At 32.6% G+C, this 13,913-nt stretch overlaps 1 protein-coding gene across 1 annotated transcript; it reads left to right on the forward strand.

Annotated features, from left to right (window-relative positions):
- Positions 1–10,321: 10,321 nt before the first annotated feature.
- On the forward strand, positions 10,322–11,087 carry LOC131050359 (pathogenesis-related protein PR-1). The gene has a single exon (XM_057984521.2). The coding sequence runs from the start codon at positions 10,412–10,414 to the stop codon at positions 10,895–10,897; it is 486 nt and encodes a 161-aa protein (XP_057840504.2). The 5' UTR covers positions 10,322–10,411; the 3' UTR covers positions 10,898–11,087.
- Positions 11,088–13,913: the final 2,826 nt, after the last annotated feature.

A 13,913-nucleotide genomic window follows, 5' to 3' on the forward strand; every position in this document is an offset into this window, starting at 1 on the left:
TATATTTCAAATAATAACATCTTTTAGGTTTCTATGTCGGGCTTCTCCTTGGTAAGAAATTTTACAGCCGCTACATTTCTTTTACGTGTTAATTTAGTTTCCGTGAAAGAGGACACCATTTAAATAGTTGGCAGATCGAGCTTGCATTTCGATATCTGCAAGTTTATGATATTTTCGCTTTTTAAAATATAATGACTCTCGCTTGTAAACTGTAATTCTTGGAAACAAGAGGATACCAAATCTAGCCATGAGGATTTTTTTAACTATTTTAAAATACAAATCTATGTATATTTAAACAAAGTACACCAAACAAAACATTCCTGCTGTTTACTTTCAGTGGAGTTTCCCAAAATTTGGTTTATATGGAAGAAAGAAAGGACTCGCATACTCTGCCATGGGAATTTCGTAGATTAAAATATTGTTATCATATAAGTAATTGGGATATTACTTTCAACGTCAGTGTTTCTACCTTGTCATTTTAGTCTAACATTGTTTTTGGTTATAATCTAAACCGAGCACCTCATAGCCAAAGTAAATTATAAATAATAAACAAACTTCGGCCTATGTGGGAGTTAATTTTATTAAATATTATTGAAGAGATAAAATGGTCTCCCTTTCCTATAAAATAAAGAAAGTATTAATGAATTAAAAGATTTAAAACTGACATATTATAATATAAAAGAATTAAGCTATGAGAAATTAGAATTAAATGTCAACATGAGATGTGTTATTGGTATTGAGTTATGATAGAGGAGTGCTCAATAAAAAATGAGCATTGAAATCATATCAAAAGATAAAAATAACTAAACATTTAGAATCTAAGAGTGTAGGACAAAATTGTTGCAACAATCTTATTTTTCTAGTTGTGCAATCTTGTTTCTAGAAGAATCCGGTCTATAGTATTCATGAGATTTGTTATCTTAATGGTATATGAGATAAGAAAAAGGATGTGGTACTAAGCGATACTATGGGCTTTACTATTCAATGTTTGAGGTTCAATTTTTTTTCACATTAGCGAATTCCTAAAACTGAATTAACATCATCATCATTCTCATTTGACTGCCACTGTACATCCTTGATTTAATCCAACGGTAGCGCCTTGTGCATTTAGTGCATATGAGGTAATCATACTAAGCATAGTGCTTTCTCATTAGACCAAAGGTAAATTAATGATAAATACACAACATATGACATGGTGTATCAACCAATAACTTGATTCCATGTGTCATTCATTTATCTCATAGAGAAGCCCTATTATCATCAGTTTTATTCTTCTTGATAAGGAGCCTCAAAAATTTTATGCATTTTTCAAGTCAAGTCTTTGATTTTGTTATCTTCACCTTTGATTCAAAAAATGTTGTTGCCTCAATGTTCTTGGAAATGAAGTTACTTATTATAAAGATTACATCTTAAAGAATAATATGTATTGTTGTTTAAATAAGAGTTTATCAACATCCACCTCTCAATAAAATATAGTATTGAGTTCTCTTCCTAACTTTTAATTTTTGTAAATTATTTGAACCCCTTCCAATTCTTTTCCGTTGTATTGTAGGAAAGCACAACTAGTCAATTCCTAACCAATCCCTATTAATTACTTATTGACCTTAACCTTTTAGTACATTCCAAAGTAGAAACTTGAGAATTTAAAATAGAATGATTGAATTTAATAAATTCATTTAAACTCTATTTCTCTACTCAAAATGCAAAAATATTTTCTAGATCTATAAGGCATTTTGTAATTATTAGCAATTGTTTCCCCAATTTTTAGTCCTCACCATTTTTACTACGTATGAGTTCACCACTTTTTATTTAACCTAAGTGTAAAACTTAAAGATCATCAAACCCACAAGAGTATAAATTTATGTTTGACATTTAAATTTTTTTAGGTTTAAAATTTAAAATTAATAATTTCTACATGCATGTAAGTAACTATATATGTAGTAACAAGATATTTAACTATTTTATATCAATTGAATTGTATCACTTATCTTTGATCAATTAAATTGACAAAATATCACTTACACATGTTTCAAATTATTTATTTGATTATTCTTATGTTTTTATCACATGGGCAAGATCCTTTGAAGCACTTTATCTTATATTTAGGGTTTTCAAAAACCTCTATTGAATTTATTATAAAATTATTAACTTTCACTTTGAATCTAGGTATTTGCACACTCCATTATTGTTCCTCTTTCTTTATAAACCACTCCATTATTTTTTCTCCTTCTTTATATTGTTTACAATTTATTTCTTGTGTATTTTGTAAAATATTATGCTCTGTGTTGATTTATTGAAACCTTAGTTTCACCTTCAAAATACTTTATGAATTATGTACATTGTATCCTTTGACCCACCATCTGTTCCTTTCTTTCTGTACAAAGAATAGAATCTAAAAATAAACCTATAATTATAAATTATTCTCATGAGCTCTAATTTCTATCAAACCTACTTAATAAAGTATTTAGAGTTTTTAAGATAATTTATCATTATTCAAAATTATTCCTTTTACTTTTAGTTTAATTGACATATCATTTTTGAGCTTTAGAGTCCCCTTCTAATTAATCAACAATTGTAAATTACACACAAAAAATCACTCTATTTATCTCACACAATTTTTGGGGGGGAATTTGAGAATTTATAAAATATTCGTATGTGACCTTTAAACCCTTATCCTTTATATTATTTCTTTTCAAATCTTTTGACCTTTATAAAAAATGTACGACTATTTCCTAGTTACAAAATTAAAACATCCTACAAGCTTCTCTCTACTAGAAATTACTTGAATTGATTGTTATCCTTTCTTTTTCTTTGGATCATTGTTTAATTTGACATTTTCAAAGATCTTATTCTTTAATATTTTTGTTAGTCTTCATGACATCACCACCTGAGGTCAAGTAATCTTAAGCCATGAAGTATAAATTCAAAAGCTATTCATTTGTCCCAAAGATTAATCCTGATTCGTTAAAAGTGGTCATATGGATCTAGGGCATAGAGATATTAAAGAATTTATACAAGGAGTCAAAAAAAGGAAAATTGTAGATCACATTGGATTATTCTAGACATGCATAGTAGTATCATACAAGCTATGAGATTTTTAGTTATAGCACAACTATTGAGTTATTAATCACATGTGCTTAACATTATGGTCATAATAAGATGATAAACATGACAATATATTGACCTTAAAATGAACTCAATCTTGATGTGATTCATGAATTAATTGATGAAAACTTTTATTGTCCTACTTACATAAATTATTTGTTAAGCAATAAAAATGATTACAAGCATACTACAACTTTGGCAAAGTGAATGAATGATAGCTCCTCCATTGGGAGGAGAGAAGGAGTGAAAAATCTGCCTTATTATTATTCATAACTATTTGGGATGTTGGCCAAAAGCCATACTAAACATCACCTTTGCTAGCATTTTGTAATCTGCAGTATCCAAAATATATTTCATAGCATCTTTTAGTTTTCTATGTCGAGCGTCTCCTTGGTAAGAAATTTTACAGCCGCTATCATTTTACGTGTTAGTTTGTTTCTGTGAAAGAGGACGCCATTTAAATAGTTGGCAGATCGAGCTTGCATTTCGATATCTCCAGGTTTATGGTGTTTTAAAATATAATGACTATCATTTCTAAACTGTAATTCTTTGAAATAAGAGAATCCAAAATCTAGCCATGAGGATTTTTTTCACTATTTTAAAATACGAATCTACATATATTTAAACACAACATTCCTGCTGTTACTTTCAGTAGAGTTTCCCAAAATTTGATATATTTGGAAGAAAGCATGCACTCGTATACTCTGCCATTGATATTTCTAAATTTTTTTGCTAAAAGAATGTTTTTCTTAGATTAAAATATGGTTACCATATACGAAATTGGGATATTACTTTCGACGTCAGTGTTTGTACCTTTTCATTTTAGTCTAATTTTATTTTTGGTTATAATCTAAACCAAGCACCCGATAACCAAAGTAAATTATATATAATAAACAAACTTTGGGCTATGTGGGAGTTAATATTATAATATGTTTTTGATTACGGAACAAACAGGTCTCAAAGAGATCCGAAACCCATTAATATTATTATATTAAATGGAATTAATATTATAATATGTTATTGAAAAGATAAAATATACGTTCTTTCCTAAAAATTTAAGAATGTATCAATGAATTAAATTATTTAAAACTGACATTATATAATTCCATTGAAATTAGTTATGAGAAATTAAAAATAAATGTCAAATTGAGATGGGTTAAGATTGCAAATTTTGATTGGTCTTGAGTTATGATAGAGGATAGCATCAATAGAAATATGAATATTAAAATCAGATCAAAAGACAAAGATAACTAAATCTTAAAATCTAAGAGTCTACGACAAAATTGCTATAACAATCCTATTTTCCTACTTGTATAATCTTGTCTAATTTCTATCATCTTATTTCTAGAAAAATTTGGTCTATAGTGTCCATGAGATTTGTCATCTTAATAATATATGAGGTAAGAAAAAGTAGATGGTATTAAGGGATGCTATGGGCTTTACTATTCAAGGTTTGAAGTTCAATTTTTTTCCCACACAAGGAAACAATGAATAAGATCAAAGGTCAAAGATTAAGATAAAAGATAAAAAATGATAAAGAAATGGCCATGCCTCATTCACTTAGAATAGACAGACAGAAACCAAAAATAACCCAGCGAAGGCATGAACCAATGGCCTACCTAGTGGGGTTTTATTTCACTTTGCAAGTCCTAGCTTAGCAATTTCACCTTCTCTGAGAAAGACAACTTCTTATAATAAACATTTATTGGCATCTCTTCTTCTCCTAACTTTTGCTAAATTCCTCATGAATAGCCTAAAGAGAGGCTGAATTTTTCCCAACCATTTCCTCATTGAGGGTCATCATATCACCCAACTTCCTTTTGAGGGTCATTTGGTTTCCCTGTATCTCCTTAATGACTCTGACCATCTCACACCTATCATCCTTTTGATTCACCTTTTCATTGAGCTAGTTGATTTCCTCTTCCATATCTTCCCACTTTACCAATTTGTCCACCAAATCATTGGCTACCACCCAAACTCTCGGGTCTGTTTCATCCATCTCCCAACTAGATGCTTTGGTGTCACCCTCAACAAGAGCCTCCAACTTGTTGATCTTTTTCTTGGCATAATTGAGTTGAGCAAGGAGCCAATGCATAATGGCTTCCTATCTGTTGTACCTATCACAAAGATCATTTTCCTTCTCTACAAGAACAGGTAAGTCCTATTTTTGTGGAGAATTAACAAGGGGAAAGGGGAGCCTTAGAAGGTATAAAAGGGGTGACAAAACTCTCTTTAGGTTCATCTAGGTTTCATTTAGCATCGGTTGACATAGAAGACGTAGTGTCCTCATAAGCAAGGGCCTTAGGCTCTAACACAGAAGACGCAAATACTTTAGGGGGTTGGCATGTTTACTTGTTTTTAGTAAATCATTTAGGGTTAATATAGATAGGAGTTCTTTTTCGTAGGGGGTAGTGGTTTTGATAAGGGTAACGGGTTTTACAAGGACCCGAAACAATTTTTTACAACAGTCGGCAAACAACCAATCCGGCAAGAAACAATAACAAAACAAGCGCTCAACCCCAAACAGAAACAGAGACAAAAAATGAAGACAGACAAGTTAAAGAAAAAAAGCTCTTAGTTGAGCGAGAGCACCAAATCCTTGTTCTTTGGGATGGAAATCCTGTTGATTTCCTCAAGTTCCTCCATGATGAATCTAGAGGTACCCTTGTTTCTCCTTTTGCTCCTGATTCTCGGACTAGTTCCAGTGGTTTTGTTGTCTCCAGTAGCCACATCATCTCCTCCAAGATCTTTCACCGGGTCACTGTGGAAGGATCTGTAATCAACAACCATCTCGTTAATCTTTTCAAGCCCTTCAATGCTATTGTTCATGGCTTCTTTACTAATGTCGACTAGATTCTTGAGATTTTTCTTAATCTCAGCCATGGATTGTTTTGCCTTATCAATCCTCTGTTCATGGTTACATTTTATGATCTCAAAATTCTGAGAGATTTTTTGAGTCATGATCATGAGTTTTTCCAACTTGCTGGGTTCAAGGGAAGTAGTGAAAATGTCAATTATTTCCTTAACCCCCATGTTGAGGGTGTCGATTTCGCGCTCAACCCATTCCCAGCAACGCTTCTGGCTTCTGGTGGCTTCCATGACAAGATTCATCAGACTACCATCTTTCCCTTGATTATCTTTCTGGACATTGATATGAATGTCTAGTTTAATCCCTTGGTCCGTAATCTTTGGGCTGTGATCCTTCGCTGACATCTTTTTCTTTTTGGTGAGGGGTTCGGCCTTGGGGATCAACTTGCTGTTGGTTTTGTATTTACTAGTTACCCATCTGGGGGGGTTCTTGCTGCCGAGCATCTCATGAGTGACCATATTTTCCTTTTCATCCATAGGTTCATATTCAGGGTCATCAATAGGAACCCCACTATCATCTAGGTACTCACAGGGGGTAGTGTTGTGAGTACCTTTACAAACCGATGTTTTTGATAACTCAACAACCAGGGTGGGTTTTGACGGAGGGTTCAAGGGGTCTATGGAAGAACCACAAGTAGGGGTCAAGACTAGATGGAAATCATACAATTTCAAGATAAGCCCATGATGAAGGGAAATGTACATTTTTTTATTTTGGTGTTGTTCCTAGTTACGGATGATTTTGGTGAGATATAATTGATAGATGAAGCATCCCTATATTGATTCCTTACCAAGGATTTGAACTAATGAGTTATGATTTTCTTCTTTAATCCATGACAAAAACAATTGTGGTAGGCTTGCAAATGATAGATACAGATGAAAGCCAAGAGATAAATCGAGATCAAATATGAGATGGGAAGAACTAGATAAGATGAAACATATAGGATGGAGGATATGGATAGGATAACCAAGATCAAAATAAAAAGTGTATTTGGATAGGATGATGGATATACGATAGAATTGATGACTTCAGGGTGGATGGAGCTTTTGGATGAACAAGTTTATATTCTATTTTAGATTGTGTTTACATGTGCATTTCTTGGGTAGGTATGATTGGATTTATTGGAAGTTTAGGATCACGAGGGGTATTAAGAAGGATATTAGGACATTGGGATGGGAATGGAGGAACATTGAACTTGAGATAGAGTATTATGATAGATCACATGAAAGGGATGGAAGAAATTATTTGATCTTGATTAGGGAGAGGATTATGATGGGAAATGAAAAGGTTAATTTTTAATTGGAGTGACATGGATGAGATGATTGTCTCTTGTGATGGAATGACACTATGAAAATAAAAAAGGAATATATATTTATTTTGAGAAGGAACATGTGCATTAGAAACGATTCTCTTATCTTCATTTATTATCTTAGATTTACATGTTGTTGGCTTGTAATGGATATTTATTCTTATTTATTTGAAAAGTGATCATTGGATGCTATGGATGATATAAATTACTCTATACAAGCTATAGTGTAATCATAGGCCATGAAAAAATCATTCTCATTGCTAGAGGAGCTAACCTTGTTAGAATAATCTTCTTTTGCATACATTTAGGGAGTGAATCGTTGACTGTATTTAGATCAATATTTGTGGTAGTTAGAGTGTCTTAATAATAAAATCACCATTATCTATGAGGTTTTGGATGAGATATTTAAATTTCAAACAATCTTAATTCTTACACCCTTTTGATTCTAGATGATAGTCACAAAACTCATTATCTTTATACCATGGTGGTTATATTGCTAGTTCTTGATTTTCATCTTTAGTTAGTATGATCATTTTAACTCGAGAAATGTTTTCAAGACAGTGTCAAAGAATTTTCCAAAGGGGGTTAATTTTCTTCTTGGAGTGTTGTTTTTCCTCAAGGTATTATTGTTTCTATAAAGGGTAATATCTTGTGTGTCTATTGATAAGCTAGATGTGGTTTGAATAAAAATTGAGTCCACTACACCTTCATTGACAATATTCTTGGTTTTAGCCCAAGGGTAAGGTTTATCATTAAATGTAGAAGGGTTATCTTTTTTGTCTTTATAAATCTTCACAAGACCTTTAGAAATAAAAGCCTTTTTAATTATCTTATCAAATTTATTAGCACATTCTCTTTGTTTAAGTTTCAAACAAAGATGTTAACAAGTTGTGTTAAAGGAATGTGATAACGACGCTTGCTTGCTAAATTTCTCCATCATTGTATTTAAGGAAGGAAATGTATCTCCATTTGTTTGTTTGTGTTGCACAAATTACTCATTCAAAATTCATGCTCAATGTTGCATAAAAAGAGAGATAATTTTTTTTGCCAACTCATGATTTGACTTGACCTCATGAGGTAAATGTAAAAACCACTCAATAGAGTAATCCCCCAAGCTTCTTGAAAAGAGGCACATAAGATAAAATATCATTGTAAGCTATCTTCATGTAAGATAGATAAAATTCTCTTACATGTGAGTACAAGGATAACCTTTTCCATTGTACTTGTCAAATTTAGGAACCTAAAAATGTTGAGGAAAAGGTTAAGGCCATAGATCTATCAAAGGGTTAAGGCCATATATCTTCAAGTGTGTAACTCTTCTTAGTACTTCCAATTTCTATATTTTCCATTTTTGTTGCAAACTCTGTATTTGGGATGCCAAGTCACTTTGAGATATTAATGGAAATGAGTTGAGGTTATGAGTGGAAATGGGTGGTTGAGTTTGTGGTATGTAAGTGGAGGCAAGAGGTTAAGTCGGTGGAATGTAAATGGAGCTAAGGGCTTAAGTAGGTGAAATGTAGTTTTGGTAAGCATAGGCATGAGATGTCATTGGTTGGGTTTGTTGTTAGGTAGAGGCATGAGAGGCCATTTGTTGACTTTATTGGTTGATGGAAGCATTAGAGGCAATTGATTAACTTTGTTGGTCAATGGAAGCATGAGAGGCTATTGGTTGACTTTGTTGGTCAAATAATGTGGGATGTAGGTTTTTGTCCCATGGATGAAGGTGGAATGTTACTTGGCTCACATGTGCAAGATTTTGTTGAATGGAGATGCATATGGATGGAGGAGTGGAAGATGTCATGGGAAATAATGGATTTTGTGTAGGTAAACATAACCTTATAAGCAACTACCAATCATGTGAACTTATTTGATATATAATATTCCTTTGTGCAAATGTTTAACAAGGAGATTGGCATTCATAACATGTCATCTTACCATAAAAGATTTTGTGTTAAACAATGTTAACTAATTTGAACAAATTCTAATATTGTTATCATATACTCATTTCTAACAAAATTAATTTCAATGCTAATACAAAATTTCAATCAATGATCCACATAAGGAAGATAAAAGATTCTATTATATTTTTACTTAAACATATTTTAATATTTAATTAAAAATAGTAGTACACTATATTTGAAATTATCCTATCTCATATATGTATGTATTGCTTGGATATTGTTTGTGTGCATATTCCCATCAAAACAATTCATAACATAGATAACTATGTCCAATTCATATATGTCTATCTAATCAAAATCTACACTTCTTAATTGAGTATTTCACGTATTCATCAAATTAGAAAAAAATCATACTTGAAATCAAGTATATAAATGAAAGCTTTTGTCCAAATAAAATCAAAACCACTTTACAAGTGAAACAAATTATAATAATAAATTAAAAAAATACGTGTCTAATTCTTAATAACAAACGTATACAAAGGCATTTAAGTCGTAATGCATCTTTACATATTATCATAGTTCATGAATGAAATGAACAATTTCATTTAAAAATAAGTTGAATATCTAAAATAAAATCAATTATTGTTTAATTTATGAAATGCATGTGTGTGGCTTTATCCAAAGAAAAATTAAATATCAAACAAAAATGAACTAACTACCAGGATAAGGATGCATGCATGTTTGTCAGTCAATATGATTGATTTCGACTTAAAAAGGTGTAGAAGATGCCATTCATTGAACTGCAAGTGTATTCCAAAGCCATACTCACGTGAAGCAACTGAATTAACTGCGCAGATAGGGGGGGCAACTCCATAGATTATTTTATCCACCAGACATAGGGATGCACAAAATCCAAAAACTGTGAATGTAAGCGAAGCATATGAATCGGATCCTGTGATGAAAACATATAAAAAATAGTAGAACCATTTCAGAACAGATCATAACTGATTTTGTCTCTCACAAATTTCAGTTATGTAGGCCCGAGAGGTTGCAACAAAGTGAAGCTCTTCTGAAAAAAAAAGCAGGAATCACGAGCTGGTTTCTGTAGCTTCACATGCCTGCTTCTGCAATGATTTAATTTTCTCGCTATAAATCCACAACCACGCTCTCTGCATTCAATCCAAGATTATCATAAGTTCATTCAAGAGTTGAGAGAAGGGGGATTAAAGAATGGGGGTACGGCCATTGGAAAGAGCTCTCTTGTTCTTTTGGTTATTGTTATGCTTTAGAATTTCAACTGAAGGTCGCAGTCTCCACAAGTATAATGAAAGAAAAGCTGAAGAAGGAGAAGAAGATATAGTAGCAGAATTCCTAGTGCCACAAAATGAAGCACGGGCGAGGGTGGGTGATCCTCCTCTTGCGTGGGACACCCAAGTTGCGAGCTATGGAGAGTGGTATGCTCATCAAAGACAAGGGGACTGCGCTTTAAAGCATTCATCAGGTCCCTATGGTGAGAACATATTCTGGGGAGGTGGAAGCGCTTGGCGGCCCAAGGATGCAGTTAACGCGTGGGTTGGAGAGGATGAGTATTTCAATTACCATACTCACTCCTGCAATGGGTATGAGGAATGCGGGCATTATACTCAAATTGTGTGGAAGAATTCTCTACGAGTGGGCTGTGCAAAGGTCATTTGTGACAATGGTGATACCTCATGACTTGTAACTATGACCCGCCTGGTAACTATGTTGGCCAAAAGCCATACTAGACAACATCTGTTATAGCATTTTGTATGCTGCAGCATCCAAAATATATTTCAAATAATAACATCTTTGAAATTTCTCGAATTTGAACTTCTCCTTGGTTAGAACTTTTACAGCTGTTACCGTTGGTTTCTGTGAAAGAGGATTCCACTTAAACAGATGGCAGATCGAGCATTCATTTAGACATCTGTATATTATGACTTTATTTATTTTTAAATATAATATATACCATTTTTAAGCTGTAATTCATGGAAACAAGAGGATCCATGATCTGGCCATGATGATTTTTTTAACTATTTTAAAATAGAATCTACATATATTAAAACAGAGCGCATTAAACAAAACATTCCTGCTCTTAACTTTTAAATGAGATTCACTAATTGTGCCATTTTGTTTTGGAAGAGAGCATGCACTCGTATACTTTGTCATGGTTATTTCTTTAAAAGATGTTCATGTTGATTAAAATATAGTTACATATAATACTAGTATATCTATATTTAAAAAATATATGTAAAATATGTGGAGAGATATTTTATAATAGAAGAGAATCATCTGTAAAATAAATGTTCTTCTAAATACTAAATACTAAATACCAAGAATACAAATCCATTAAAGTCCTGCATGCAAAAAGCTGTGAATCTAGCTCGAGACAAGTGGTGAGAATTCTATTTTATTTGGAGTAATAAAATAACACCTCCACAAAAACTGAAACATGGTATATTACATGCATTTACCCGTCATTTGCATGTCAAATTGTTTCAAAAATGAATTTTTGTTTACAGTCATTTTGATGTCATTGTAGATGCCTCTAGACATAATTGATTAGAAAAATACATTTAATGGCAATGGTTCTATCTTGTAATTTTTTTATAACATAGTTTTTTGTTATAATATAACTCAACACTTGTTTGAAATATTATATTCTAAATCGAACGCCTGTTCATTATTAAGGCATTCTGATAAACAGGCCACAGGCCTTGTCAATGCTTTCATAGTTTGCATAGTTGTCGACCGGAGCATTCCAAATCATAATATCGGATGAAAACTTCCACATGTTAAATGCTTGGATGGATTTCATATTTATGTTTCTAGAGATTTAACCTGTATGTGCTTTCTAACTCTGCATATATGTTTACCAGGCCTATTGCAACTACAACCACTGAAAAAGACTCATTTCTATGCGTGTGTATTTTGATTTATTCGGTTTCCAAGCTCTGCAGATACCTCCACTGTTAGAATATTTTATATCTACCGTAGAAATCAGGTGGTTGTTTTTATTTCGTAGATGCAACTGTTTTGTTTCTAGAAATATATGTTTTCTATGTAACTGTTTCTAGTCGGTCTAGGCTTGCTTATTTTCCAGAAGTTTCAGAAAAAAACCTCTATAAAAGAGACATATGTAACTGGTTTTTATATCAAGCAATAATTTGTTTTTCCGTGCAGAAGCACATACATTCTGTTTGTTATTGCCTATTCCCACCTACAAGTGGTATCAGAGCAGGACGATTCAGGAAGATCTGAGGCTTTAGCCATTGAAGAGAAGTTGCAGCTGTGAGAAGACCAGGTTAAGAGCATGGTCAAAAGTGTTAGCTGAAGGAAAGGCCGCCAATCAAAAAGGGTGTACATGCTGCAGGATGTCAAATGAATAGATCGCTGTGTATCTCCAGTTTTTCCAGATCTCAATCGTAGAAGCATTTCCATCTGAAGAGGAGACTTAGCCAAGCTTGAAGGATTTGAGGAAGGCCCACAATAGAGAAGATTTTGCTAGCCGCTGCTCTGTAGGAGATTGTAAGCAGCAGATTGAAGAATGGGATCTAGTTATATGCAATTTCAGATTCTATTTTTCACGGGTAAGAGTTATGATAATTGGTCAATTAAAATGAAGACTTTATTTCATTCTCAAGAACTAATGGAGGTGGTTGAGAAAGGGTTTATAGAACCATCAGATGAGTCTACATTGAACCGTATTCAAAAGGATGAACTGAGAGATAGCAGAAAAAAAGATGCAAAAGCCTTGCAACTGGTTCAACAAGGTATGGAAGAAATATTTTTTCAGAGATTAAGAACGTCACTACAACAAAGCGAAATACTAGAGACGACATATCAAGGTTTGTCAAAGCTAAAAATAATTAAATTGCAAGCACCTAGAAGGAATTTTAAAAATCTTCAAATGAATTATTTTGATTCTGTAGATTAGTTTTCAGCTAGAGTCATGGATATTGTCAATCAGATTAGATTACATGGTGATGAGTTGCTGAAAAATATTTTGAGAAGTTTGCCAATCAAGTTTGATTCTATTGTGGTTGCTATAGAAGAAACTAAAGATCTATCAAAATTGTCTATAGATGAATTGTTTGGACCATTATTATCTCATGAATACAAGATGGATAGAGATAATAATATTTCATTAGAGAATGCATTTAGATCTCAGATGCAATTTGGCAGAGGTAGAGGAAGAGGCATAAACAATTCATAAAGAGAAGAGAGAAGAAAGAAGAAGTCCTAAACTAGGAGGAAGAGAAAGTCAAAGTTTTAGAGGACACAATAATAATCAGCCATCACAAAGGTATGACACGTCAAATATTCAATGTTACTATTGCAACAAGTTTGGACACTACATGAATGAATGTCAAAAGCAACAAGCAGAGGGAGGAAAACAAAATGTAGATACAAGAAGACAGAGTGCAAATTTAAGAAATAAGGAAATGTTTGAAACCCTGCATACTTCAATCAAAATAAACATACCTAGGCCAACTAGAAACAATTACATAGAAAACATATATTTCTAGAAATAAAATAGTTCCATCTAGGAAATAAAAACAACCTAGTTTCTATGGTAGAAATTAAATATTTTAACACTCCCCCTTAATTTCTACCTTTTATTACATTAACATCAACAATACCAATTTTTTTTTTAATAAAATTGATCCTTTGCTAAGGGTTTCGTGAGTACGTTTGCAAGTTGTTCTTT

This window comes from Cryptomeria japonica, chromosome 5 (assembly GCF_030272615.1).
Source record: "Cryptomeria japonica chromosome 5, Sugi_1.0, whole genome shotgun sequence".
NCBI lineage: Eukaryota > Viridiplantae > Streptophyta > Pinopsida > Cupressales > Cupressaceae > Cryptomeria > Cryptomeria japonica.